General features: G+C 47.4%; 4 protein-coding genes across 4 annotated transcripts in view; 2 read left to right on the plus strand and 2 right to left on the minus strand.

Annotated features, from left to right (window-relative positions):
- The first annotated feature begins 66 nt into the window (after positions 1 to 66).
- Positions 67 to 1,697, plus strand: gmfg (glia maturation factor, gamma). The gene is made up of 7 exons (XM_084674906.1): positions 67 to 202; positions 599 to 695; positions 860 to 909; positions 1,014 to 1,063; positions 1,148 to 1,230; positions 1,378 to 1,451; positions 1,563 to 1,697. Exons 1-7 carry the CDS (start codon positions 200 to 202, stop codon positions 1,632 to 1,634), a joined length of 429 nt encoding a protein of 142 aa, XP_084531032.1. The 5' UTR covers positions 67 to 199; the 3' UTR covers positions 1,635 to 1,697.
- paf1 (PAF1 homolog, Paf1/RNA polymerase II complex component) lies at positions 1,696 to 5,937 on the minus strand. The gene is made up of 14 exons (XM_084674905.1): positions 5,687 to 5,937; positions 5,426 to 5,455; positions 5,162 to 5,254; positions 4,946 to 5,067; positions 4,783 to 4,849; positions 4,574 to 4,675; positions 4,358 to 4,463; positions 4,170 to 4,238; positions 3,831 to 3,934; positions 3,606 to 3,722; positions 3,319 to 3,447; positions 3,051 to 3,156; positions 2,876 to 2,957; positions 1,696 to 2,782 (listed from the first exon to the last, which is right to left on the minus strand). The coding sequence occupies exons 1-14, from the start codon at positions 5,731 to 5,733 to the stop codon at positions 2,346 to 2,348; spliced, it is 1,611 nt and encodes a 536-aa protein (XP_084531031.1). The 5' UTR covers positions 5,734 to 5,937; the 3' UTR covers positions 1,696 to 2,345.
- Positions 5,938 to 7,966: 2,029 nt separating this feature from the next.
- On the minus strand, positions 7,967 to 21,655 carry taok1a (TAO kinase 1a). The gene is made up of 20 exons (XM_084673590.1): positions 21,154 to 21,655; positions 18,190 to 18,446; positions 17,997 to 18,068; positions 17,059 to 17,160; positions 16,906 to 16,951; positions 16,656 to 16,752; positions 16,357 to 16,470; positions 16,138 to 16,229; positions 15,765 to 15,858; positions 15,541 to 15,622; positions 15,264 to 15,431; positions 14,939 to 15,142; positions 14,661 to 14,795; positions 14,304 to 14,540; positions 13,992 to 14,120; positions 13,687 to 13,890; positions 13,189 to 13,428; positions 12,879 to 13,091; positions 12,563 to 12,745; positions 7,967 to 12,410 (listed from the first exon to the last, which is right to left on the minus strand). Exons 2-20 carry the CDS (start codon positions 18,319 to 18,321, stop codon positions 11,877 to 11,879), a joined length of 3,078 nt encoding a protein of 1,025 aa, XP_084529716.1. The 5' UTR covers positions 18,322 to 18,446; positions 21,154 to 21,655; the 3' UTR covers positions 7,967 to 11,876.
- Positions 21,656 to 22,064: 409 nt separating this feature from the next.
- The window catches only part of tsr1 (TSR1 ribosome maturation factor), a 5,469-nt gene continuing 378 nt past the window's right edge, over positions 22,065 to 27,155 (plus strand). Inside the window, exons 1-14 of the mRNA XM_084673591.1 lie at positions 22,065 to 22,218; positions 22,577 to 22,680; positions 22,764 to 22,992; positions 23,099 to 23,233; positions 23,382 to 23,833; positions 23,976 to 24,123; positions 24,213 to 24,406; positions 25,268 to 25,470; positions 25,590 to 25,749; positions 25,909 to 26,019; positions 26,171 to 26,303; positions 26,477 to 26,593; positions 26,739 to 26,879; positions 27,009 to 27,083. Coding sequence (XP_084529717.1) covers positions 22,092 to 22,218; positions 22,577 to 22,680; positions 22,764 to 22,992; positions 23,099 to 23,233; positions 23,382 to 23,833; positions 23,976 to 24,123; positions 24,213 to 24,406; positions 25,268 to 25,470; positions 25,590 to 25,749; positions 25,909 to 26,019; positions 26,171 to 26,303; positions 26,477 to 26,593; positions 26,739 to 26,879; positions 27,009 to 27,083 — 2,329 coding nt within the window. The 5' untranslated portion in view covers positions 22,065 to 22,091. The remainder of the gene's footprint in view (positions 22,219 to 22,576; positions 22,681 to 22,763; positions 22,993 to 23,098; positions 23,234 to 23,381; positions 23,834 to 23,975; positions 24,124 to 24,212; positions 24,407 to 25,267; positions 25,471 to 25,589; positions 25,750 to 25,908; positions 26,020 to 26,170; positions 26,304 to 26,476; positions 26,594 to 26,738; positions 26,880 to 27,008; positions 27,084 to 27,155) is intronic.

Here is a 27,155-nt window from a genome sequence, read left to right on the forward strand (position 1 = left end):
TACATCTTGGCTTTATGAAAAAAGGGAGGGTCAGTGACGAATGCTCTATTTTCCTCAGAGTGAGTGCCCTCCCCGTGTATGAAAAGGGAGGTTCTTGTGACACAGACAGCATCCTCTCACTAGCTGGTGGTAGAGAAGGAACTACCTAAACAAGAAAATCTCACTGAAGACCGGAAAGCATAACAGGACCTTTTCCAGAATGGTATGGAAGACTGCTTACTTATATGATTAGGCTCTTCCACAAATTTGTATTTGGAATGGTGATGTGCCCCAGGTTTAAAGTAATGTAGTTTTACTAGATATTACTCTGTTTGTCTCTGCTACTCATGTCCACCATCCCCCACATTGCTTAACAGGAAGCTGTCTCATGATGCCAGAAAACACTTCCTGGCCTAAATCTGTCACTTTAAAATGTTAGTAATGGTTGAAATTCATGCATGGCAAAACCCGCACATCATAGTTAAGATTCTCTCTACCTTTTACACTGTCTTTCTTTCTCTTGTTGGTGCATGTGTAGGCTTGTGCTTGTTGTTTCACCAAATAGACACGTTTTAATCAGAAATGACAACACCTTACTAATGTAAACCTTATGTTTTAGTCAAGCTCCCTTGTTGTGTGTGAGGTGGACGAGAGCCTGAAAGAAAAACTGAAGAAGTTCAGATTCCGAAAAGAGACCAATAATGCAGCCATACTGAGTGAGTGCTGACTCATCATATTCACCTCTTAACTTTTAAAGTATAATATAACACAAGCAGTATCTTCAAGACTAACCTTATTAACTAACACCAACACACATTCTATGGGTAGTGCATGTGGACATACATTATGCAAATACCTACTACAATCTTGTATCTCCCAGTGAAAATTGACATGGAGAAACAGCTTGTAATCCTGGAGGAAGAATATGAGGCAAGTCCTTCAATTATAAGACTTCCTGAGTGTCTTAAGCCAGATTCACTTAGAACTTATTTATATATATCAGGTAACCTTAGGTAATTTCCCTCCTATTTCAGGACATAACCCTGGATGACTTGAGGAATGAACTTCCAGAACGTCAGCCTCGATATCCTCATCATTCTCAATTTCAGTTTTACACAACTTGTATTAGAGGTCATTCACTGATTCACATTCCTTAACTGTAATCCACATTTATAGTCTACAGCTACAAGTATATCCATTCAGATGGCAGAGTGTCCTATCCTCTGTGTTTCATATTCTCAAGTCCAGTTGGTGAGTCATTTTTCAATGAGGGAACCGTCTTGTTCCTATTCAGAATTGTGTGAATAGGCAATATTGATCAGTCAAAGAAACACAGTACTTAATCCTAATGGTAGACCGTTTTGTCATCCTGACTTACTGGCTTAATAATATCAACAGGATGCAAGCCTGAACAGCAAATGATGTATGCAGGCAGTAAAAATCAACTGGTCCAAGCAGCCGAGCTCACAAAGGTGAAGGGTTTGGGTCTCTCTAGTTTGGGCTTAAAACTAAAAGGCTCATGATGTCAGATATCTTACTAAACAGTGTTTCCATCTGACCTATGAACTGTACTTTGTCAATAGGTTTTCGAAACACGGAACATCGATGATTTGTCAGAGGAATGGCTGAAAGACAAGCTGTCTTTCTTTCGTTGAAGAGTTTTCCCTTTGTCCTTGAATGCATCGATACAACTTAATAAATGTCAGACATGTCAGGTCCATTTCAGTCATTTATTATGAATTACTTTACATAACCCCACTACAAACTCCTCACGAAGAGCATCTCAAACGACACTTTCTAATCCCATATCCCTTTTCTAATCCCATCTCCCTTCTCTATAAGCATTCCATCTGTGGTCCACACACATCAAGGGCACTTTGCTTTGAAGAAAAAAAGGTTTACAAAAGACACGTTTTATAAAATCAGCAACTACAATTTATTTACAAAGTCTACATGTTCATAATTGACATGTCCATTGATGTATTCACTATCTGCAACAAAATGACATAAAAGCCTATAAAATGCAATACTGCATTATAACGTAGCGTTGCATTTTATTGTCCATTTTCAAAGACATAATGCAACCCCTCTAATGGTGAGAGGAAATGGAAACAAACTTAAATTCAACAGGGTTATGCATGAGATCCCAACAGAAAAAAAACCTGTGTACATATTTGAACCATACACTAAACTACAGTGCACAAGTAGTGCATCCCCTCTGTCAAGCAGACAAGCATTACAGATATTCTGTTCCCAGACTGTGCCGTTTAAAAAGGGACGAGCCGGATATATTCAATTTGAGGCTCGGAGAAATCGCCCGTCTGGAGCATAGGGATGAGACGTGTGGGGTGAGCGATCAGATGTCCCTATTCACTGTCGCTGCCATCACTGGATTCTGAGCCCTGCTCGCTGCCACTTCCGCTCTGAGCCCCGCCCCCTGAGTGAGGGCTGCCGCTGGCGCTGCTGTGGGCGGGAGTGGCGCTGCCGCTCCTCCTCCGCCCCCTCTCCCCTTCGTCCTCGCTCCCGCTGCCCTCCTCGCCGCTGCTGCGCGCGCCGCCCTTAGCCTCGTTGTCCTCGCTGTCGTCGTCGCTGCCAAAGATCTCCTCTTCGTCCCTCATCTCCCGCGTCCTCTCCTCGCCGCTCTCGCTGCCACTGGCGCTGGTCTTCCTCCTCCGCTTGGCGGCCCCCTCCTCCTCTTCCTCCTCCTCGTCCCTGCGCTCTGCCGCCTCCTCCTCCTCCTCTCGCTCAGACTCGCTGTCCGAGTTGTCTCCTTCACTGTCACTGCCTTTCTCCTTCTCGTCACCTGTGGAAGAGGACAGAGATAAGCACACACGGGTTACAGAGGCGGAGCGGGGGGGGTTGAATGTACGAGACAGAGCTGAGAGGAGACACGGACCCGAGTCCTGCAGGTCTTTATCCAGATCCAGGTCCTCCTCGTCCTCTGGCTCGTGGTTCTCCAGTTGGGCCTTGCGGGCATCCTGAAGCAGACAGAGATGAATCAGTACCACTCCTGCTGAGGCTCGTCAGTAGAGACACGAGTCACGATGAGACGACATGATACGCGGCCTTACCTGAGCTTCCAGCTCCTTCTCGTTCATGTCTCTGTGCTTACACACCAGCACGGCATTTGTGGTGGACTGGGCTCCAGCCTTGGCCCTTCTCTTGCTCAGACGCACTCTGAAAAAGCACGGGTCGACAGAGTGAATAACTACGAGACTAAACCGATAACAGTGAATCGTGCTCGCCCACTGAGGGGGGGGGGGGGGGAAATGTCACTTCAACTGTCTCTGTGTAAAATTGAGCTTGGTCACGGTCAGCGCCGTGCCTGGCCTTGCTTACCTCGTCTCCAGCTCGTTGTAGTAAACTCCATCCCCATCTCTGAAGATGAAGAAATAGTTCTCCTCATAGCCCTTGCTAGCCTTGTTCTTCACGTTCCAGTTGTACTCCCTGGCTATCTTGTAGTCATACCTTTATCGCAAAGAAAACCCACTCTTGAATTCAAACTTAAAAAACAGATACTTGCATAAGTGGACACTGCCTGTCCGGAAGGATAACCTGTTAGTAAAAAAGAAATGTTTCCTTATAAAAAGGTGACTTTGCCTCTCAATTTCAGAGGGCGCACTTACAGGTCTTCAGGCATGTAGTCCAATTCCTCGTCTACATCTCTCTTGCGCTTGCGAAGTGTTTCTTCGTTCGGCAGGAAGTACGCCACAAACTGATTCCCTTCCTCGTCCATCATACCTCTGCACAATAGTGAAGTAAAAAACAAACAAAAAAAAAAAAACATCAACATCTTAACATCCGGACACTGACCCACACCACTAGTTGAGATGTAAATAGGCCCAACACACCTAATCATGGCTTGTGACATCATGTCCACGCCAGCAGGTCCTGCCATGTCTTTGGGTGCAGGATCCGAGTCAAAGATGACTTGGGCACATGGGTTGATCCACATCTAGTGAATAGAGCACAACAAATACACATGCTTACTGTCAGGTTCATTATACAGCAAGACTGACACTGATCTTACAGCAGTAAATAAGTTCCATATATTTCTTTTGGCAGCTCACATGCCAAATAGGACCCATCAAATATATATTTTGGCCCCTCCCCATCCCCTGTGTTAAATTGTGAACCGTCAAAACAATTAGTAACAAACAGAATCCAATCACTGGGAGTTGATTGCTAACCTTAAAGTCAGGGAACACTGGAAGCACCTCAACAGGAGTGACTCGAGGTTTACTGTAGTGCTGGGTGACCTGAGGACAAAAGCACAACACATTCTTACATCCTCATGTTGCAAACTCAACTCTGTGACAAAAAGGCACGCGTGCAGCAACGAGGGTTCAGTACACCGTTGCAGAAAGGCTGACCTTACCGATTTCTGTGCATCCTCAAATGTCTTCTCAATGGCAGAAATCTGGCTATCCCTATCCTTATAGATCTCTTCCTCTGTGAACTGCTGTTTGACGGATACTCCAATCCTGAGTGGTGATGACATATGCAATATAAACCAAATGGAGCAAGCACACAGCACATAAGTTGTATGGACAGGGGATCAGGGGAGTAATCCCAAGGAGGGGATGAAACTTACTTGACTTCCACTTTCTCATTGGAGACTCCGTATCTGTTGAACTCTGTGGAGATGTACTCTGTTTTCCTCATCCATGGGACTACCTTGGCATGCTGCTGGGATCTAAAAGGGAGAAAAAGGAGATATTCAGTCACACAAAACACAGCTAACAAAGTCCTTCCGCATGAAGGTTGAACTGTGTCACGTAGATGACTAAATTAGAGTTTAACCGTTTGGAGCTTGAGGGAGCCTGGATGTCCTCCTCCAGTAGTTTCTCATCAGCTGGATCTAAGAGAACTACAAAAGACAATCAAATGAGTCTGAATTTTACACATTAGTAGCAATGACACGAAAAGACACATTGAGGGTTGAGGTCATGGTTGATGGACTTACTGCTGGGGTCAATACGGTAGGTGTCTGGGTTGATTAGGTCAATGGTGACTCCAAGGTCTGGCTCTGTCAGCAGTTCATGTTTGTGCTGCTTTTCTAACGAGGTGGCCTTATACTGCACAAACCTGTGTACCACCAGTCACACAAAGCCATCCAGCCATATAAGAATCATTGGTATTACAGTTGCATGGAGGACATTTGAGTGAAACTGACATTTACCTGTGCTGGTCAAAGGGGTATGTGATGAATTTAGGGTCGAATGGGATGTCAGGTAGGCTGTTGCAGTACTTAACCCGACAGACGACTCCAGACCTTAAAGATTAATAAAAAGCAAAAAAAAAAATTAATTAAATTAAAAGCAGTACAATCAACATTAGGAGCATTTAATTCTCCTCCAGTTGGTAGGCTGTAATGTCAACAACGTATTCACTCTAGAAAATGAGATACCACAATGCCTATCAAATCTGAAATAAACAAACGTACCTTTCTGGGACCGTTCTATGAGAGGAACTCCTGGACAGAAGATAAGATCAATAGACAGTGAACATTTCCAGAAACGTCTGGCAACTCATGAATGTATGCTAGACAACAGCTGCAAGTTGACTTAATGCAACTAAACCAGCTAGCTAATCCAGAAAGGCATTAGGTTACCTAGCTTGGTTATTCAGAAAAGTGAAGCTATAAGTCACGTTGGTAGACCAGCTAGATCTTAATACACTGACGGCTGAACAGCTAACAACTTACCTGTGACCGTCTTCTCGCTGAGCTTGTGTCTGAATAGTTGGAGCCATTATCCTCACAGACAGACCGCAACTATTACAAGTGTACTATAAATCTTGACTACGATTAACACTCCTTACATATACAAAAACAAGGCGCAATAACGAGAATTTTTGTGCTATTTTCCTGTCTTCTGCTTTGCGTTTGCGCTCTTTTCTCAGCTTGTTCCTCCTTAGTCGTCTCTACAGGACCCTGATGGTTCTAGTTGGCTTGTAGAATTGCCTGAATATAAATAGATGGGGATTTCAACGATTCAAGATCAGTTTTCAGGATTTGTTATGGTTGATTACAGTGGGCGTTACTAAACCAACCTGATCCTAGATCTGTGCTTCTCATAGGTGCTTCCGTTAGACTACTGTTCCTTCTGTGGTCGTACAAATGAAAAAATGTCAGCGTAACTGGACGATGAGCGCCACCTAAAATCTGGGAGGACTGGTTAGGGCCGGTTTAGTAGCTATGCCATGACTGTGCTTTCCATTTTACAAAAAGAAACATATACAACAAAAAAGACTTTATTTCCTGTAACTATAAGAAACTGACATATATTCCTGATTTAATTGCTGTACAGTAGAGTCAAATTACATCATATCTGAAATCCTCTGGTAACATTTGTACCAGGTAGGAGAACATGAAATGCTTAATTTATTTTTCCAGAAGTGCAAATTTATTACAAAGTTATACCAACCAAAATTGAAAGGAGGGGTAAAGTTACATTCAAAGCAAATGGTAAACATGTCAAATGTCTGCCAAGGAGTGCAAATTCTGTTTTAAGTTTGAAGGATGTGCAGCTTGAACCATTGTCTGTGTTTGAATGCTCAGCGTGTTGAACATTTGGAAACTGGAATAAATACAAACAAATTGCACAAATATCCTTAGACATGACAGCACAAGTACATGTCAATGTTCTATTTGTTGAAACTAGAACATTTCAAGCAAACATACACAACACAAACCAGGACAATGTGGAAGTATCCCATCTATTATGAACGTAAGAACAAACCCATAGAAAAAACAATGGTATTTTACAAAAATCTGCAAAATTTCCTTATTGCTCGACACAGTAATCATGGTCTTCCTCAATATAAAAAGCATCATCAGTTCATCCTATGCAGTTTCCACATCACTGGTTACACTTTATGTGTACTGGAAGTCTGACTCTGATAATAACCATGCTTCAAGAGGGTAACTGACACACAGATGGGCTTATTCAGGCTGTGCTTTGGGAGCGTTTCACACACATGGCTCAGGAACCAATCTCAGCTCTCGATATGTTGTTCTTCATGTCTCCTTCCTCTACTCTGTCATGTTTGCAACAGTCTTATGGGATCCACCCTGTGTGGAAAGATAACCAATGCATTGTTCAAAGCAGGAGTTTAATTGTCTATGATGAATATCTTTGTAAAAACCAGGCATATCATTATGGTCATCTGTTCCAACAAGTCAAACTAAAAGGACCCCTCACCAGCTCAAAATGTACAGCATTTGACTGGGATCATCGTCATCAGCGAACCTCCTGTAGAATTAAATATAATTCTATGCTATTCAATGTGCACAAGTCGTTTAGATAAACAACTATTTGAGATGATGGACCAGGAAAGTCTTACCCATCTCCCCAAAGGTAGAATACTCGGTCCTGGTAGAAGATGCAGAGGAACAACCACACACTTATGGTCTCGACCCAGAAGATGACATAAAGGAACCACATAGATGAAAGTAGGAGCTCACAAACCATCATGGGACCTGAACGTCAAAGTTATATATTAATCAAGCTGTTGTCAGCATTCAAAAATCAAATCAGTGTCCTTATTTAACATAATGTTAGTTTTTCTCGTTTGTTTTGTATATTGGATATGCTGCTGTCCTTAGTGGTGAAATCTATTTTAAGTCAATCTTGTGAGAGTTTTCCCCCGACTAAGCTTCTTTGCAAGCTAGCTAGAAGGAAGAGGCATTTTGCTGTTGTGTACATTTTCATTTAGCTGTGCAACAAGAAGCTATTTACGTACATTTTTATAAGACTGCTGTCTTACCTTTTCTGCGAGGATAACACCTTCCTGCTAGCCTGCAGGCTAGCTGGCTAGCTAGATCGTAGTACGGAGTTTCCGGGTGTCAACACATACGCAACTGCTGGGCTAGAACTTAAGTGGAAGAAAGAGACCATAAGGTCCCATGTTTTTCTGTTTAAGAAACTATAAATGCATGCTTCAATTTTGATCGTTTTTTCAATTTAAGAGACAGGACACACACTATACTAAAATTACTTTATTACAGTTGATTTCTGTTCAATATCCCTCCGCCAACACAATGGTAATTATAATACAAACAAAATAGTACATTTGATCCTAGTTTTTATTCTTGTGTTTATGAATCTTTTTTACACAATTTAAATCCACTTTGTATTTTTTTCCAACTTGTATGTATAATCTTCATAATCTTTCAGACATTCAATAAGAGGTTTCACAATCTATACATTTTAATACAGGTTATATGAGTTGTAGTGGTAACGCTGAGCCAAGGAAGAATACTGACATCCTCATAAAAACACACCCTCTTTGTTTTTCTTCAAAATGTTGCCTTTCACCATTTATTCTTTTCCAGCTTCCACATTGCCTACAGGACCACAGCCAGTTGGCTTGCATGCTTAAATTTTGATCATTTTATGCCATCAGCCCAAATAACAAGTGACTAGGATGGTGATGAAACAAAGCAGTGATGGGTGGGCTTGACAGCTCTGTCATGGCACAGTGTTTGACCAGAGGGAGGACCTCAATATTCTTAAGACCATTTCTCATTCAGTATTCCATACGTTCAGTCAGTAGGACAAAAGTTGACGGCAATGTTACAATTATATTTAAAATATAATGGGGGGAAAAAAATATTCAGGTTGTTGAAGAAGCCTTATAAAAGATTAAAACAATTATGAATAAAAATATCTAAAGTAGTCTCCCTCTCACAATAATGATTTAAAACACGGAATCTAAGGTGTGATAAATTCAGGTTGGCATTAGTCCATTTCTGTTTGAAGTGAGGCTTGATTGGCTTGACATTCGAAAGTTACATCCTCAGAATAATCCATACCTTTCGATCTTCTTTCCAAACCACTGATCAGTGACAACTTTGCAGAATTAACCAGCAATGTATTAGCTGCCTAATGGTTTTGTTGTCACCTCTAAAACAGAAATTAAAAAGGAAAATGTTGGGAAGGTATTGGGACAGCTTATGTAACATAAGATCATAATTGATTTTGGAGGAGGGCAGAGGACATAGTTAAAATAAAAAAACAACCATGCTGCTTGAAAAGTAAATCTTTCAAGTACTTTTGTGAACAGAAGTTATTATTTGTTGCACAGTAACAGCATCACATTGAACAATGTGAACAATTGTGAACATCAGAAGGCATACCAATCTGTGGGGTGGGGCACTTGACTGCAATAGTTGTTTTCAAAGGGGACAATGAATAATAGAAACAGGAAAGCTAGATGAAAGCATGAACATGCATGGCAAAGGGAGCAGTTAGAATCAGTGTACAACCAAGCACAGGTTCATCAGCTAGTTTCAAAGACCCCAACATTGATGTCTTCGACATTCGTTTCAATTTTCTAATATCTGCATCATCCATCAGTTAAATAATGTTAGTCGTAGAGATGATCATGTTTCCTTATTTCCAAAATGCAAGTTTAGTTTTAAAAGGTTTAATCTCTTTTACATTGTAAATATACACAATATTAACATTTTGCTTCGCTTCAATGATTCATAGGAGGATATATTTCCTAATCATCTCTAGATCTTTTGTATATATGTGTAAAGTGTTTCTAACTTCCATATGGAGATAGTCACTCCCTAAAAGCAATCTTAGTTTAGGGAAAGCAGGCTGACAGGAAAGTAGGTTAAAAAGAAGTTAATCATGAAAAACTGGGAAGCTATGGGATCTGTGCTGAGGGTCAAAGTAAATTATTAAGTGCTTTGCCACCTTAATCAATTTTTTAAACTGCTTGCCAATGTCAACATATTTGTAGAGTTGTATTTACATGCTACACTGCAGTCCTTAGTATACAGTATATGTGCTTGGTTCACTTGCCACAGGTCTCAGATAGTGATGAAGTTGGTCAATGAGTCATTAGTGTTGCTTTGTTTTGGATCATTCCATCACATATTTCAGTTCACAAGAATGCCTGTCCTCCATGTTATGCACAAGACTGCTGTTGAGGTAAAAAATTGTCCCCTCAGTCAAACTTTAATACATTCACTCAAGATCAGTTTAAAAGTATTCTACAGGATCTCCGTTTTACTGGCACTGAATCTCAAACGTGGTGGTGCAAAAGTTGCCCTCAACCACACCAACATGTACCACCTCCAGTCATACATGCCCTCTTCACTTCTAAATAACTCACTGTTTCTGCACCTGAAGAGCCAACACACCCCAGGGGGCCGTGCCCATCATTAGAAAATAACATCCATTTTACTGTATACATTTTTTGCTGTATAAAGTGCATTGACAAGGCAGCAGTTAAAAAAAAAAAAAAAAAAAAGGCACTGAAATAAAATAAACAGACCGATACCATGGTCCCACATAAAAGGCATTAAAATGTTGTATCACAAAACCATAAAACCCAGAATAATACGGAACCTTCCACAAGGTGGAAACAGCTCACACATTCATGTTCTTCCACTCAGCGCAGGGGCTCCCAAAACCAGCCCTCAAGAACAACCACTGAGAAAAATCCTGTATCAATCAAACTATCCCATGTCGCTTATCTGTCAATACGATAACCGATAAGGATATACAATCATCAGTTTTGGTATGACATTTCTGCTCTCACACAACATGAACACTCTACAAACAGAACTTCAGGATGAAAAGAGATCATGGGATGTTAAGATCTCTCTCGCTCTCTTTCTCTTCTATCAACGCCAGTGTGCTAAGCTGTATTGGCAACTATTGGAAATCAAGACGATTACCATCAATGCAAATCAAGGGGCTAAAACTGGAGATTTTGTGCATGTTCTCAAGTGAAACTGACACATCAGTGCCAGCAGTTAAAAAGGCACCATATTGTTATTAGTAACATCGACTGGACTGTTCTGGCGATTTTGGCTTATGTGGTGAAGCTGTGTGGACCTCTTTCACCAATGGACAATTAAAAAATATATATATCCATTCTGCCACTGCATGTATTCATTAACACACCATCACAACTAGGAAATACATAATGCTGTGGAAGAACACTCTTTTGATCTTCTCAAAAAGGTGAAAGTTCCACACACAAAATGTAACAAATAATTTCTTTCCTAAAAGTAAATAAACATTATCCACACTCTGTAACAACTGACTGGCACTAAGTAGGGTTGGCTATATTCAAATAAATATAAAGTCAAACATGCGATCTTACTAGCTTATGTTTCCCAACCTCACAGACGACGTGGAACTCTTGTAACAGACCTGGCTCCTAGCAACTTGGGTTGTCAATCTACTGTGCAAGTAGCATCAAATCTGAATGTTTACATAGACGGTGCAGAGAGCAGGCACATTCTTCTAATTTGGGAATGGATCTAACTAAAACGACTGTAACAGCAGACTGGCACAGGAGGACAGTATTTTGCCAACAAAGCAGAGCATTTGAAGTTCACTGGTATTTTGTGTTTTAGGATTTCCTGAACAACCTCATCTTGCTGTGACTGCTTCGCACCAAACCTTTTTTTGTTTCGTGTTTTTTTTTGTTTTTTTCTCCAAGTAAACGTGGTGCCTTGCCAAAAGGCTTTTTTTTTTTAACAGCAGTCTTTGTGCAAACAGAGAGCAGTGGCTGTGAAGAGCACATCATATTATGTACATGCATGAGAGGAAAAAAATATCAGTGAGTGTGAGCTGTAAATTAAAATGGGAATATGAAGTGTTGACACTTGAAGGGTTTAACATGGACACGTGGACTGATCTGGATGTGTGCCAATATCTGCTGTAGAGAGGAACCATGCCTCTTTCAGCCCTTTTGACCTGAGCAACATTTATTCCCATACACACCCACACACCTGCAAAATGGGAGAGTTAAGAGGGGAGGTGAAGGGTTGGGAGAGGGGTGGATAGTCAAAACTGTGCCCGGGGCCCGGTCCCTCACTGCTCTTCCCGTGGAGTTCACTGTCCTCCAGGGCTTGTGGGGCTAGCCTATGTGTAAGACAGGTGGGACCCGTTGGAGATCTGAGAGGTGACACTGGTGCTCCTGCTCATGGCCTGCTCGCCACGGCCCCCGGAGCCTGTCCTCCCCAGACCCTGGGGGCTGTTCTGCAGACCTCCGCCAGCCCTGGAGCTCAGGGGACCGGCTGAGGGGTGGCCCCATGGCTGGGGGGCCCCACCTGCCTGCATGCCTTGGCCCCACGACTGTTGCATGGGGGACCCCCCCTGACTGGAGTGGTAGTGGTGATGGCTGCCTTGGTGGCTTCCCCCTGCACCCCCACTTCCCCAGTGATAACCCTGGGAGCCCCCTGATTGGTGGGGCGTCTGGGGGTGGGACCAGTTGCCGGGGGCCCCGGGAAAGCTATGGCTGAAGGCTTCAGGGGAGAGGTTGGACAGCACCATGTTGCTGAAGCCCAGGCGCATGCTCTCCGAGTCGAAGGCCTCGATCTCCCGGGCCTGACGCTCCAGCAGGCTGCGGATCCTCTCCTGACGCTCGTTCTGCAGGGACAGCATTTCCTCCTCGATCTGTTCACACAAACAGATACAGCGTTTCAGTCAAAATCAAAAACCTTCATCCTTCGCCCCGTGTTAAATATAGCAGATGAACCAAAGCATATCATGGAGAGAAAATCCCCCACTAAAGCTGTGCGTTAAGTGTGTGGACTGCAGGATCTGACCTTCTGTTCCAGCAGGGCCCGGCGGAGCGACACCCTCTGCTCCAGGTCCTTCCTCTCGCGCTCGTGCTGGGCGTCCGTCTGCATCTTGATCTTGCTCTGGTAGGCGTTGAGCAGCTCCAGCTCCTGCTGCAGCTGCATGCGCAGCACCTGGCACTGGGCCTCCTGAGCCTCGTCCAGCCTCAACTGAGGACGGGGGGGGGGGACGGGGGAGAATATAGAAGGAGAGAGCGGGTGATGTCATTGGTAGTCAGCATGCTGCACCCTCCCCCGAGGCCCTCCTGGGAAACGAACACACACACACACACACACGACTCACCGCCTGAGTGGACAGCATCTCGTTGATGGTGTGGTCGTACTGCTCGGCCAGGATGGCCAGCTTGCGGGTCTGCTCGTCTTTCAGGCGCTTCAGGACAGCCTTGTGGTCCGACTTTGGCGTGCTCTCCAGCAGGTGGTTCCTCAGGGCCTTGTACTGCCTCGTCTGGATCTTACACGTGTCCTGGAACTGCTTCTTGATCTGGAGCTCTTTGGACTGGAACAGAAGGTCAGGGGAGGGGAGGAGACGGCGTGAGCCCACGGCCACCAGAGGAGGGGTCAGGATAGGAGAGTGAGCGGGCCGGCGACCTCACCTTGAGGCTCTTGGGCTGCTGGCGGACCTCCATGACGTGCTTGCGCCGCAGCTCGCGCTCCCTCCTCTTGTTGTACTCCTGCTGGTTGGTGAGCTCCGTCAGATGCTGCGTGCGGATCAGGTCCGCCCGCATCTTCTGGATGGTGTTGACCTGGCGGAACTCCAGCTCCTGCATGGACTCGTGGTGGCGCAGCAGCATGGCGTGCTCCAGGTCCTTCTGGGTCTGACGCTTGTTCAGCTCCTGGTCACACACACACAGACAGACAGACAGACAGACAGACAGACAGACAGACAGACAGACAGACAGACAGACACACACACACACACACACACACAGACAGACAGACAGACAGACAGACAGACAGACAGACAGACAGACAGACAGACAGACAGACAGACAGACAGACAGACAGAGAGTGGGGGAGTGTCAGATAGGAGTCTCTTCTGTGAGAAATGAAAATGAAAAAGTGACCGAGGCAGGCTAGCTGACTTGACCGACCTCGCGCACCAGGTCCTGCTCTACGTTGTGGCGAGCGACAAGAATCCTCCTCTTGAACCTGCGACACTCCAGCTCCAGGTACTGCCTCTGTCTGCGCAGCAGGTTAGCCTCCTCTTCCGCCTGAAAGTGCTGGAAGTTCTCCTTCTGCTTGGACAGCCACTCCTGCTTCTCCTTCTTGGGGGTCGACTGGTTCTCATTTAACTCCTAGGAAACAGAGAGAAAACTTGTGTTTGCCATGTCGATTTGGGATTTGAATTTGTTCTAATCAAATTCACTGTGTAGTTCCACTCTGTGAGTTTGTGTACCTCTTTGAGCTGCTCTTTGCGGAGTTTGTACTCTCGTTTCTGAGACTCCAGGAAGCTGCTGAGCTCCTTCTTCTGCTGGCTCTGGATGTGCTGCTGGAACTTCTTCTCATCATTCGAGAACGTCTTTGCCTGCGGCGAGAAAAACAAAGACAACATTCATTTCTTTATAAAAAAAAAAAGGGCTTATGTAAAAGCGTGTGTGGGCTTTTGAACTTCATTTATCAATAACACCAGAACATGTCAAAACAAATACTTCAAGTGAGCTTCTGCCCGACAGTAACATTAGGACCCAGTGTGATCAAAATGGCCTACATCTTTCTCCATGGCTCCCTGGTGTTTCTTAATGAGCTTCTCCATCTCCTGGGCGAAGCTGTTCCTCTGGTTCTCCAGCTCCTTGTCCAGCCTCAGCCGGTGCTCGTCCATCTCAGCCTTCAGCTTGTTCTCCTGGGCCATCAGCTGCTTCTGGTGCTGCCGCCGCATGCGCTTATACCCAGACATCTGCTCCCGCAGCTCAGAGTCCTGCTCGTGCTCCTTCATCTGACGGGTGACCTTGGAAGATGAACACACGCGCACACACACACAGTTCACCACTGTGCACTGGGCGCATGCCGTCTGGCGGAGAACCCAACGAGGGTGTCCTCCGTCATACTGCGGGGATGGTGCTCTTACCAGGGAGGCTGTGCGTATGGTGGCAAAGTGCTCGCGGTTGCGCTGGTGTTTAGGCCGTGGAGCGTGGACAGGTGGAGACATGGGCTCGGTGGAGCGGCCGCGAGCCTGAGACTCCTCAGTGTAAGTCTCTTCCTCCTGGGGTGAGAACACGACACAGAGGATGGGCATCTCAGCAACAATCGATCACAACATCCCCCCCCCCCCCCCCCCCCCCATTCGTCAAGTCGCAAATGTCCCACTCCGATCCCGCGAGACACGGGGGACGGGGAGGAGCCTACCGGTTTGAGGTGGATGACGGAGCTGTTGGACATGACCGTGTGGTCTCCCTCCATCATGTCCAGCTCGCTCTTGTCGTCGCCTGCCTCCGTCAGGCTGTTGACGGAGCTGCTCTGGGAGCTGGCGCTGATGGACATGCTGGGGATGGACTGGTTACTGCCCACGCTGTTCACCGTGCCCGTCCTGCCCACGCTGTTCTCTGGCTCCTGGTAACACACACAAGCACGCGCACACTCAGGTGAGGACACCCACGTAAGAGTTGCCATTTTCCGTGGAGCCGTGAGAGATGAACGGTGTGCAGGAGAAGACGGAGAGATCGGGCCTGACCTCCTCCTCGTCTTGTGCCTCTGCTGCAGGTCCGTTGTGGGCCTCGTGGAACAGGATCTTCTTCATCTTGCGGTACTGCAGGTTGTCCAGCTCCCGCACGGCGTCCTTGGTCCGCAAGATGAGGTCCATCAGGACCGAATCGGGACGCTCGCGCTGTACAAATGCATGCTGGGAGAAAAAGACGGGGGGGGGGAAGCAGAGCAGAAGTTTGTCATTTCCTGTCTGCTTGAGGATGCCAATGATAAAACAGAGCCCATGTCGTGGGTCGCTCTCTTACCTTTAACAGCTCCTCAGAGTTGGGTCTGTCTTGGGGGAATTTCTGAAGGCAAGAGTCAACAAAATTTCGGAAGTAATCCGTCCTAAGTAGAAGATGGCGGAGAGAAAAGAAGATTTACAAAAAGAGTCAGGGTGACAATGCCAGTAACCACTAGGCCTGAAGTAGGGACAGATTTATTCACAAAGAAGTCAGGTAGCTCAACCAACTGCTGATGGACTACTCACCATTCACTTGACTCCAGGGTCGGGCTCTCATTCTGTGCTATGTGGTACAAGGCACTCATCGCGTTCATGTTAAAGAGTGGTGGTTTCCTCTCAGCTGAAGAGCACGGATCAGAGCAAACCGCAGGTTAGTATATTCCCGCTGACTATGAGCAGTAAAACATGAGAGGGGCAGGGAGAACGCGGAGGAGCAAGATCCCACTAAAGCACAGCAGGCACACGTTATCAAAAGGTTTCACTGGATCCAGAGAAGCAGTAGCTCTCTCTCTCTGTGTAGGCCAGGCGCCACTTTGAGGCGGGATGAAACAGAAAGCAGTAAAGCAACAGGAGAGATACTGCTGACTTGAAGTGGACCACATGGACCAGGGGTAAGTACCTAATTCGATGCAGGTTATTCCCAGAGACCATATGTCCACTTTCCCATCGTACTGACCCTCGTCCATGGCCAAGATCACCTCTGGGGCCATCCTGAGGGAATACAAACATAGACACACACACTCACTTTGGTGCCAGACCAGGTAGACCAAGAGAATGGCGTTGGCTTGATGGAAACAAAGTAGACGTCTCTTTTTCATAGGTGAAGATCATTACTAACCAATATGGAGTCCCTACAAAGGAGTTGGCTGGAGAGGCAATGGAGGCAGAACCAAAATCTGCTAGCTTCACCTGGCCAGGCTCTGTCAGCAAGATGTTCCCAGCCTTAATATCTCTATAAAACACACAGTGATGAGTTGAGGGCGGAGGCTTGAATCAATAAACTGACAGTACTGCTTGATATAACTGGCACACAAACTAGGGCCCTCAGCACATGTTCCAACTCGGCCCCTAACACACCCACACACACACACACACACACACACACACCCACACACAACACACACACAACACACATACCGGTGAATCATGTTGTGGGAATGGAGATAAGCTAAGCCCTCCAGAGCACCATGGGTAATCGCTGCGATTTCCATTTCTTGTAGAGGTTTCTTGTGAACTGGAAGACGCAGGTAGACAAAAGGAGATAAGGGGGTTGCAATTCATGAGGAAAATCACATGGGACAATCCCGGGAAAGATACACACCCTATGCCACAGTCACATTAATCACTGATCAAAGAAAATAAAAGGATAACTAAATGCCTGATTTACCTTCCAGTACGTCGGAGGTAGAGCCCAGACAGTACTCCATGACCAGCTATGAAGGGAGAAATAAAACTCTGTGAGACTTTTGCAAGATGATGTACAATTGATCCAACTTAACTGCAATGTGAACAATTTGCTATTGTCAAACGGAAGACTTACCCAGGCTGTGTGCTCTCTCAGGTAGCATCCTTTGTACTCTATGCTGTTGGGGTGCTGTATTCTCTGGAGGAACTTCACCTCCTTGATTATGTCCTGCCATTTCTAGGATGAGACACAGTAGAAGAAAAATGACCATCAACAAACACACATATACCACAAGTGCACATCCAGTGTCCGAGATAAGATATCCTTTGATCTAGACTCCAATTCCCTCGAAGAATCAATTATGTAATAGAAGCTTTTTAGACAAGAAACAAATCTAATAGTGGTGACCGTCAGGGTGAATGTGTCCCTGTCGAACAGTTTCTCTGACAAATCACCTAAACCAGTCACTGGCCTAAGATTTTCATCTCAACAACAGTAGAGAAAAACAAGAGACCCGATTTGAAGCAAACCTAAAATTTGAATATGATGGTCCAAACTGGCTGACGACACGCATTGCAGAAGTATGCTGTATCAGACAGAATGTCACAGAGCCTGCTCACAGTGTGAACCCACTAAAGCTTTATACCCACGCTCGTGAGGACATTATACATGGTGCTGTTTGACAACTGATTAAATAAAGCACCATGGGATTGGTGGACTGTATCTTGTCCTAAGAGTTCATTATTCCACAAAGTGAAACACAGATGACATCACTCAGTGAACGCAATTTGTTTTGAAGTGAGGCAAAAGGGGCACTTCAACAAAAACGAAATTACGCAATCAGCTGGAAGGCATCCATAAAGCTGAAAAACTGGTAAGTGATCATGACTCAGAATACTGGGGCATTGTTGTCCTCTTTAATCTTGGAGCAGCCTTTCAGCTAAAACTCATCATACATCGCCGACAACAACATAAACAAGGGGCTCCTAACCGGGTACCCATGTGTACACGTGTGGAGATTTGAAGGAGGACATGTCCCGGATGACAGAAAGGGTCTTCATGCACACTCTTACCTCATTGGACTGTTTTCCACTATAAGACATCTTCTTAATGGCCACAACTTCTGTGGTCCGAACATCATGTGCCTGTGGAAGAAAACACACATTAGCGCCTGGCCCTTCACTCAGACACAAGACATCAGTTCAGTAACTCCAGCTCCACGTTAAGAGTCGCAGAGTCCGACCTCGCGGCCCCTGTGACACTTACAAAGTAGACGGCTCCGAAGCTTCCATGGCCGATCTCCCGCAGGTCTGAGAAGAGCTTCTCAGGGTCCTCCTTGAAGAACAGGTCGGACACATCGGGGTCCTTCAGGCTCCCAGCCCGGCTGCTGTTGGGCATGCTGAGGACCGGGCGGGGAGGGGGCAGTGTCGCCGCTGCCAGGGACTATCTGGATCTGCGACAGCGACGCAACAGCCCCCGCCGATGGCTCACCTGCAGGACAGCCGCCTCATGCGTATCAGTACCTGTGGGGGGGGGGGGGGGGGCGAGGCAGAGGGGGGTCAGCGGGCCCGTCACGGTAACTCGGGAAACATCGGCCCAAGGCCTACACTGCTCCGGGCGAGGCAGGCGCGGTTATTTTACGGGTTTTGTGAGGTGTTGCAAGACTGGATGCCGTAAAAACGAGAGAGGGGTTTGTTTAAATGGCAGGTCCTGCTCTGGGACCCCAGCCTTCCGAGAGTCCCTCAGTACCATAATAACAGGAGACGGGGAGGGCAGAACTGCGCGCACCGGCCAGTGATGTCAGACCCGCTCTGGAGACTGGCCAGTTAAAGCTCTGGGTCCTTTTCTGGTAAAGGCAGGGAGAGATCAGTCTCCTGTTTCCATAGCAACAACAGCAACTACAGTAAGAAAGCCAAGCAGGCTGTGTCCTGACAACCTCCCCCCCCCCCCCACCCAACACCCTCCTGCTCCATCACTGGCACGGTGACAGACACAAGTACTGGGGAAGACAAAGAAAATAGCCTTGCTGTTGATAACCTCACACAAAGAAACCAACATTACAACAGTGTGACTAAGGAGGACGAGGTATGAGCTCTGTAGGCATGGCATGTACAAAAGCATTCCATCAATCCAACCAAACTACTTCGACTTGTGAAAAGGAATCACGAGACAAGACACGGTTTAATCATTACCTGAAGTCATTAATTACATTGACACTTACAGCCAACCCACTCAAACAAAAAAGAATACGCATATAGGCTAACCCTGATGCTTTAGAAGCAGTCAGTACAAATCAACCAATATGAGACTATCCTAACCTCACCAACAACACACGCAGAAAATTGACAACAACAAATCGAGCGTACACCTCGATGGCGACCAAAAGTTTGACTCTGCGGTTCGGTGTGGTTCCTGTTTCACAGGACCTGGGTTAATTGCTGGGAGTGTATAGGCAAGTCTCAGCCAGACCACTGGGGGAAGTTTCCCCGGCCCTGCTCAGATGACTAGAGCTGATGCCAGAGTCACAAGACTGCTCCTCTGTGGGCCTGGGAGGAACAGCCCTCAGTCCCTGCAGTAGACATCTTTTGTCCCACAACAACAACAACAACAACTGGATGGTGACCACCCCCCCCCCCACCCCACCCCACCCCCCCCCCCCATAGCCCCCAGCCCACACAGATGCAGCTTCGGCCCTGAAATGAAGTCTCATTAACATGTGTGGGACTGTGGCTCTTTATTGCCGTTGTTATTTACTACGTTGCTGGTGAATGAGGCTCGTCTTCAGCCTGCTGATGACACATGAGGGTGACAGCAGCCCTGATGACTAACACCTTTAGATTAAACACCCCTGCGTGCCACCTGACACACAGGCACACACACAGGCTACAGACAGCAAGAATGTGGTCGGACTGGACAACAAAGCTGGAGGGCTGGAATTCCCTCTGCATGCTCTCACTGCACTGCATTTCCTGTTCGCTCAGCTATAGGGGGTGGGAATGGGGCCTGATCAGCAATTACTGGCTCCTCAGTCTTCTTTGGAGACAAAATAAAGTCTGTGTGTAGCACGCAACTTACAATCTCAGCCCTATAGCCTACTTCTAGTTTAAACGAACCACATTATTTCCCCACCTTGTAATGTAGGTCTTCATGAATCAGTTGTCATAACTGTGTAGTCAAATACAAGCATATGATAAGCAATATGAGATGCGTTGCGCTGAACAGTACTTGTTTATGTTACCAACGTTAAAGCCCTGTGAATCATTTTAGGAGGCTTCTGTAAGTGGCGGGGTTCCAGCACATGATAATGCAACTAATATCAACGTAAAAATGTCTGGTTTGTTTCACCCAAATGGCGAAAAACTGTAAAACAGTGTTGTGTCTAACTGGACACAAGACCCTCCCAAAAGTTATGAATCATTGTATGTCCAGGCATCCAAAAGCTGGTCTTGAGTAATGACAACAGTTGCATAATATCGAAATAGCTAGCGATCTTGTGTCAATAAATTTTAAAATGTAACATGGCATGGGCTTATTGAGTGAATTTGATGGATATAGCCTGCTACTGCCGTCTTGGAAAACAAAGTGTTAACAGGGCCGTGTTTGCAACACTTGTTTACACAAGTCTAAGACAAAGCTGTGCATCCCCTTATGTACAGGTTTTTATCATCCACAAGGATCCAAGCTAGACTACTAAAGCTAGCCACTACTAGCACTTGCTAGCTACGTGTTCACATTAACAACTGGGTGACATCTGGTTGGCTAACCAGGTATGCTAGATAGCAAAGCTAACTAATAAGCAACCGTATCTACGACCACCAAGTTTAGTTAGAAGATTTGCATTGATAGATTACGAAACCGACTATAAATACACAGCACTACATTCCCTTCAACTTACTTGGCTAGACAAGCATACTACATTTTCTGTACTTTAGCAAGCTCGCCCAGGCAGTTCTAGCCTAGCCTAACCCACTACTATTAGCACTAGCCATTTTCTGCGAATTACAGTACATACAAATGTGGTATGACAATTCTTTAACTCGCAAACTTTCGTAAGTATTCGCTATGCTAGCAAGGTATGAATTACATCACCAAATACCAAATCGTCAAAATGTCAAGATACCTTGCCGCTACTATCGTATAAATACTCGATTCAACTATATGGATGGATAGTAGTGGCTAATAGCTAACATGGACATTGGGATGGCTAACATTGCTAGCTAACTTACTCACCCTTCCGACAGGCCAGGTTTACGCGTTGTGTGTCGTGTGGTTCAGCCGATTTGGAACAGGAGTGCCGGATCTGTATTTTGTCCCGTGTAATACCGCTCTTGGACCGATCGCTGAGGGTTTTGAAAGTTGTCAACAAATTCCTTGCTCTATTTTTGAACAATATTGCTGTCTAAAGTCTCCACCCTTGAACTAACAGGGGCCCAGGATCTCGAAGCCAGGCAGGTTCCAAAGATGGCTGCCGTGCATTCGGTTCTACCGCCTCCCTCCGTGACAAATACAGCAGGGAAAATATGAAGGAAGTTCAGGGAACACCCTGTAAACACCCCCAAACAAACTGCGACCGCACCCTTGATGTCGTTGGGAGATTGGAGTGGTCGACCAACACGACTAAATTCTGCAGTAATTAAATTGAAGCTTAATTTTCCTCTAGTCTCAGTTCCTGAAACGTTAGTTCCGCCCTATCACTGTAAACTCCCTCTGACCTAAAAGCATGGAGCAGAGCAAGGCGGCCAAGATCCCTAACTTCCAGGGGCGGAGACAGTGTAGGCTACGTTTCAGACAAGACAGCATATAAACAGAGATTTCATATAAATAGCTCTGTCCAAAGTTGAAACAAGAGTGGTTGGCGATGATGTCATGTGGTTGGAAACATCCATACGATTTCGAAGACAGTACTTGACTTCATTTCCAGAGCAAAAATGTGAATATGTTGATATCAATTTTAATTATTTTATACACACTGTTACTGTACCTTTACTCATGCAGTAAACTACTGATTTATCAGTTTGTCTGTTAAAATCAGGGAAATGAATTTAGTTGTTGCATTTCTCCAGAATGAACAGTAGATGTCACAAGCAACTAGTCTTTGGCCATCTACCACATCCCAACTGCAAGAAGAAGTTGCGAAATGCGGAAGGGGTCCCTCCTACCACACTCGCATGGCGAAAATGGCTGCTGGTGAGGAACAGCAACAGGGTCATAGAGCTGGAGTGTTCAAACAGAAAAACAAGGTTCATAAACATGGCAAGCATCGGACTAAGGGTGAAATCGAGAGGGAGAACAAAGGTAAGCCACGTCCATATCTGGAGAAGAGAGTAACTACTATAGATGTCTTGGTTTAAACGGTAGCTTGCATAGTGCAATCCGAACACGTGTGCATGAAATGTACAGTGTTGTGATGGAAAAGTTATGTTTTCTAAGACGACGAAAAAAAACCTAGATATAAATTCCCTATTACAAATGGCCAGATGTCAGGTAAAACGGACATTGTTAGATGGATATCGTATGTGTGATCAAACGCTATCTCCTGTATGGCTAGCTGTACCTCCAAAGTATTGTGGAGTTGCTCTAGACTAGTGTCAGTCATGTAGACTCTAAGGGCTTGAGATGGACATGCATTTTAGAAGGTTGTCTCTCCAAACAGGACGAGTGGGTGTAACCGTACTAACCAAAAAACAAAGGAAAGAGCAAAGAAAGATGGACAGAAGACACAAAGCCAACCAGCTGCGCAGGAATAAGAAGGATCAGGTAAGTCCAACAGAAAGAATACATGTGGTGACGTCAGTTAAAGGCGATTGCATGTGTTAACGAGTTCATGCGTCTCTGTTCAGGTCCTGACAGAGAAGCGTCGCCTCGGCAGTCGTGACGGCCCCCCCCACTTGGTGTCTGTGGTGGCCCTCCATGCTGCGGTTGATGCGGAGGCTGTCACTAAAATGCTACGTGGGGAGGGGTCTGGAGGTGTTGTGCGTCAAGAGCAGAGTGTCAGTGGAGTTAACGACAGCTTTAGCATGGTCCTCCCTCGCTTCAAACAGAGGTTCATCTTCCTGCGTCCAAACCCAGGTAGTTAACTCACGGGAAAGTGACATTGTTCAAAAAATAGTGACTTCTATTTAAGCAACAAGTTTAATGCTTGTTTTGCCTTTGTGTGCTCTCTCCTTCCCCTCAGAGGACATGCACTCTTTGCTAGATGTAGCAAAGGTTTCTGACAGCCTGGTGTTTGTGCTGGATTCCCAGTACGGTTGGGACAGCTATGGTGACTACTGTCTCTCCTGTCTGTTTGCACAGGGCCTGCCAAGTCACGGTGAGACATTGTACAAGTAAATGCACACAAACATAAACAATGTGCTCGGTCAGTCAGTGTAAAGCTTCAAGTCATCAAATGTATATTTGGTTGATATTTTATGAAGATTCCTGTCATCGACTTCCACACTTTTCCATTTGGTCCCCAGCTTTGGTCTGCCAAGGTGTGTCGGAGCTGGCCGTGAAGAAGCGCGTGGAGTCGAGACGTAATCTGGCAAAGATAGCCGAGAACCGCTTCCCAGACGCCCGGCTTTTCCCCCTGGACTCTGAGCAGGATGCAACTCTGTTGCTCCGACACCTGGGCTCTCAGAAACAAAGGAAGCTGGGCTTCCGCTCCCGTCGCCCCCACCTCCTGGCGCAGCAGGTCAGCTACACCCCCCACGCGGCCCAGGAGACCGGAGGCGCACCCACCGGTCTGGGGACCCTGCGCGTCTCTGGGTACGTCAGAGGCTGTGCCCTGCAGGTGGACAGGCTGGTGCACATCTCGGGCCACGGGGACTTCCAGCTCAGCCAGGTGGACGCCCCCGTAGACCCCCTCAGCCTCAACCCCACCGCACCCAGACCAGCCAAGCCTGGAAAGGGAGGCGACATGGACGTGCAGGTGGGTGAATCCGGGCTCTCCTTGAAAGTCTCTCCCTCTCTCCAAAAATGTCAGTCTGTAACAGTCTAGCGAATGAAATGGATAGAAATCACGTCCTGTCGATCCCACCTTAAGCTTTGCGTACTGTGTGTGTGTTCTCAAGGAGGGAGGCGGCGATGACGCGGAGTCGGTGCGCGTGCTGATGAAGGCAGACCCATCCCGCAGGGAGTCTCTGCAGGCTGAGGCAGAGGTGGACCCCATGGACGGAGAGCAGACGTGGCCCACAGACTCTGAGCTGCTGGAGGCTGAAGGTAAAGGGGGGGGTTTCCCCTGAGAGGTTGAATGATATCTGCACTGGCCGGGAAGGTCATCCCGAACGTGTCCACTTGCCTTTTGACAGAGACCAGGAAAACCAGGCGGGTGATGAAGGTTCCGAAGGGTACGTCCGACTACCAGGCAACCTGGATCGTGGACGAAGATGATGGCGAGGGCGACGAAGGAAGCTACGACGATGAGGACGACGATGATGAGGATGATGACAAAATGATCGATGAGGCAATGGATGGCGAGGAGGAAGAGGATATCGACTCCCAGGTGAACCCCCGTTCAGACACGCATATCTAGCCACAGGATCAGCTGGTGTTTTGAAAGGTCAGCGTGGGTTTGTTTACCCCTCTCCTTGTTGCCACGGAGACGGTGGAAGCGCATCATGGTGGGCTGACACCCACCTGGGCGGAGAGGGTGTGGGGGTAGAGGAGTGCATACGTGACCCGCGGTTAGTGTTCCCGTCAGATGGAAAGGTGCTGTTTGTTTTCTCAGTGTCTGCCTCTGGCCCACAGTGCCAGGCTAGTCAGTCCAACAATAGTGTTTGGAGCTGGGCTCCCGAGAGGAGCCTCCTGTCTTCCTGTTCTGCGGACGACGCTTCCTGTCTGGACAAGGGGAAGGGGCGGGCATTTATTTATAACAGCCATGCTTGAAAGAGGGTTGGGGGGAGGGGGGGCGACGACTTTACGTGGAAAGGCTTCAGCTCCATTTGTTTTCTTTGAATCCTAATTAGCATGTGGTTTGATGTCCGACTCCGGCACACAGGATCCTCTCTGAGATGTTAACAATAGGGGAAATGGTACAGTGGACGAGGAGGATTATTATTACAGCTTGTACTGTTCAAGGGGTTGGATGTTGACTCTGTGCTGTGTGGATCCCCCCTCGTGTCTCCTGGACGTTCATGCCAGTCCTTTGAGAACCCCACAGTGCTGCTTCTTTGATGATAAACGTCCCTTAAGAAACCCACTGCCAAGTTACTGGAAATCAGGTTGACCCAGCTAAAGATACGGAAGGTGTATGCACACAGGTTTATCTCGTGTTCCCTTGATATAGTGACGTTCCCTGTGTGTGAGGCATTGCACAACTGCACCACATAGAACCAGAGCTGACTGTCTATTTCTTGTGCTCTAGGCCGCCGAATCAGACTGTCCGTCAGACGAGGAGGAAGAGGAGGAGGAGCTGACCTCCACGGAGTGCGTGGGCACCGACCGCTACGACGAGCACATGGATGAGGCCGAAGAAGGGGAGGGGCTGAAACGCTACCGCGAAGCTCGGGCCAATGTGATGTTCCCCGACGAGGTGGACACGCCCCTCGACAGAACAGCCAAGACCAGGTAAAGACCGGCCGCCCCTGGCTCTTTCATGCACGGGTGACTCTGCTTCGCTCCTCCGCCCCCCCCCATAGGCCTTCTTCCCCTCCCTCACCCCTCTCTCCTCCACCTCCTCCCCCCAGGTTCCAGCGCTACAGGGGGCTGAAGAGCTTCCGCTCCTCTCCCTGGGACCCCCTGGAGAACCTGCCGCTGGACTACTCCCGCATCTTCCAGTTCCAGAGCTTTGAGCGCACCCGCCGCCGCGTCCTGGCCGAGGCCGCGCAGGACGAGGAGGGAGCCATGGTACGAGTGTGTGTGTGTGTGTGTGTGTGAACACGCGTTTGATTGAGAGAGACATATCATATCCATATCCAATACACACACACGCCTCCCACTCAATCTTCCCCCCCGCCTGTCCTCATTCACACCCCTCCCCCCCCCCCCCCCTCCCTACGTCTGAAGGTGGGCTGGTACGTCACCCTCCACATCGTGGACGTCCCCCCCTCGGTGATGCAGAGCGTCCAGACAGGCCACCCCCTGGTCATAGTCTCCCTGCTGCCTCACGAACAGAAGGTAGGAGGGACACGACCTCCCGCATCCACCCTCATCCCCTGCCAAGCACCGGGAGGATGTCTAGCTGCTTCCAACAGGTCCAGGGCCCGTCTGCTATGGACGCGTTGTCTGACACGGCTCTCTCATCGTGTGCTCTCACTTTGACCCCCAGATGTCGGTCATGCACCTGTTGGTGAGGAGACACCCCAGCAACACGGAGCCCATCAAGTCGAAGGAGGAGCTGGTGTTCCACTGCGGCTTCAGGAGGTTCAGGGCCTCCCCTGTCTTCTCCCAGCACACCTCGGGTACAACAGATGGGTGTCGCAAGAGACGGCACGGGAAAAATACGGATTTCAGCCTGAGGCAGTCATGTTAAGTAACTCTTCAGACGGTTTTAAGACAGCCTCTCTCTCTCTCTCTCTCTCTCTGTCTGTCTCTCTCTCTCTCTCTCTGTCTCTCTCCGTCTCTCTCCCTTCAGCTGACAAGCATAAGATGGAGCGCTTCATGCGTCCCGATGCCCCCACCGTGGTGTCTGTGTACGCCCCCATCACCTTCCCCACCGCTGGGGTACTGCTCTTCAAACAGAGGGAGGACGGTAAGGGCTGTGGGCTGTCTGCCTTACCCGTTCTTACTCCAATACCCTGTTCATGAATGGCGTCGTGTGTTCACCCCCTTCCACGTGACGACCACAGTGTGTGTCTGAGCCTGACTCGCCCGCCTCTCTCTCTCTCTCCCTGTAGGTATACAGGACCTGGTCGCCACGGGCACCCTGCTGAGCTGCGACCCCCAGCGCGTGACGCTGAAGAGGATCGTGCTGAGCGGACACCCCTTCAAGATCAACAAGCGCTCCGCCGTGGTCCGGTACATGTTCTTCAACAGAGGTGAGAGAGGGCGGAGCTACGGTGCTCCCCACCGCCGCCACCCGGGGACTCACTGCTGGGGTGGCGTTGTGGGGGGGGCCGAGTTATCTAGCCCCTGTGGCTACCGTGTTCTTCTCTGTTGTTTTCCAGAGGACATCCTGTGGTTTAAACCTGTGGAGCTGAGAACCAAGTGGGGCAGGAGAGGACACATTAAGGAGGCTCTAGGTCAGGACCCCTACTTACTATCTCAGTTTCTCTCTCTCTTAGTTTTGTTTTGGATTCAGTGTTTACCCCCCT

The sequence above is a fragment of the Hypomesus nipponensis genome, chromosome 15, assembly GCF_054491055.1.
Source record: "Hypomesus nipponensis isolate SF chromosome 15, ASM5449105v1, whole genome shotgun sequence".
Classification (NCBI taxonomy): Eukaryota; Metazoa; Chordata; class Actinopteri; order Osmeriformes; family Osmeridae; genus Hypomesus; species Hypomesus nipponensis.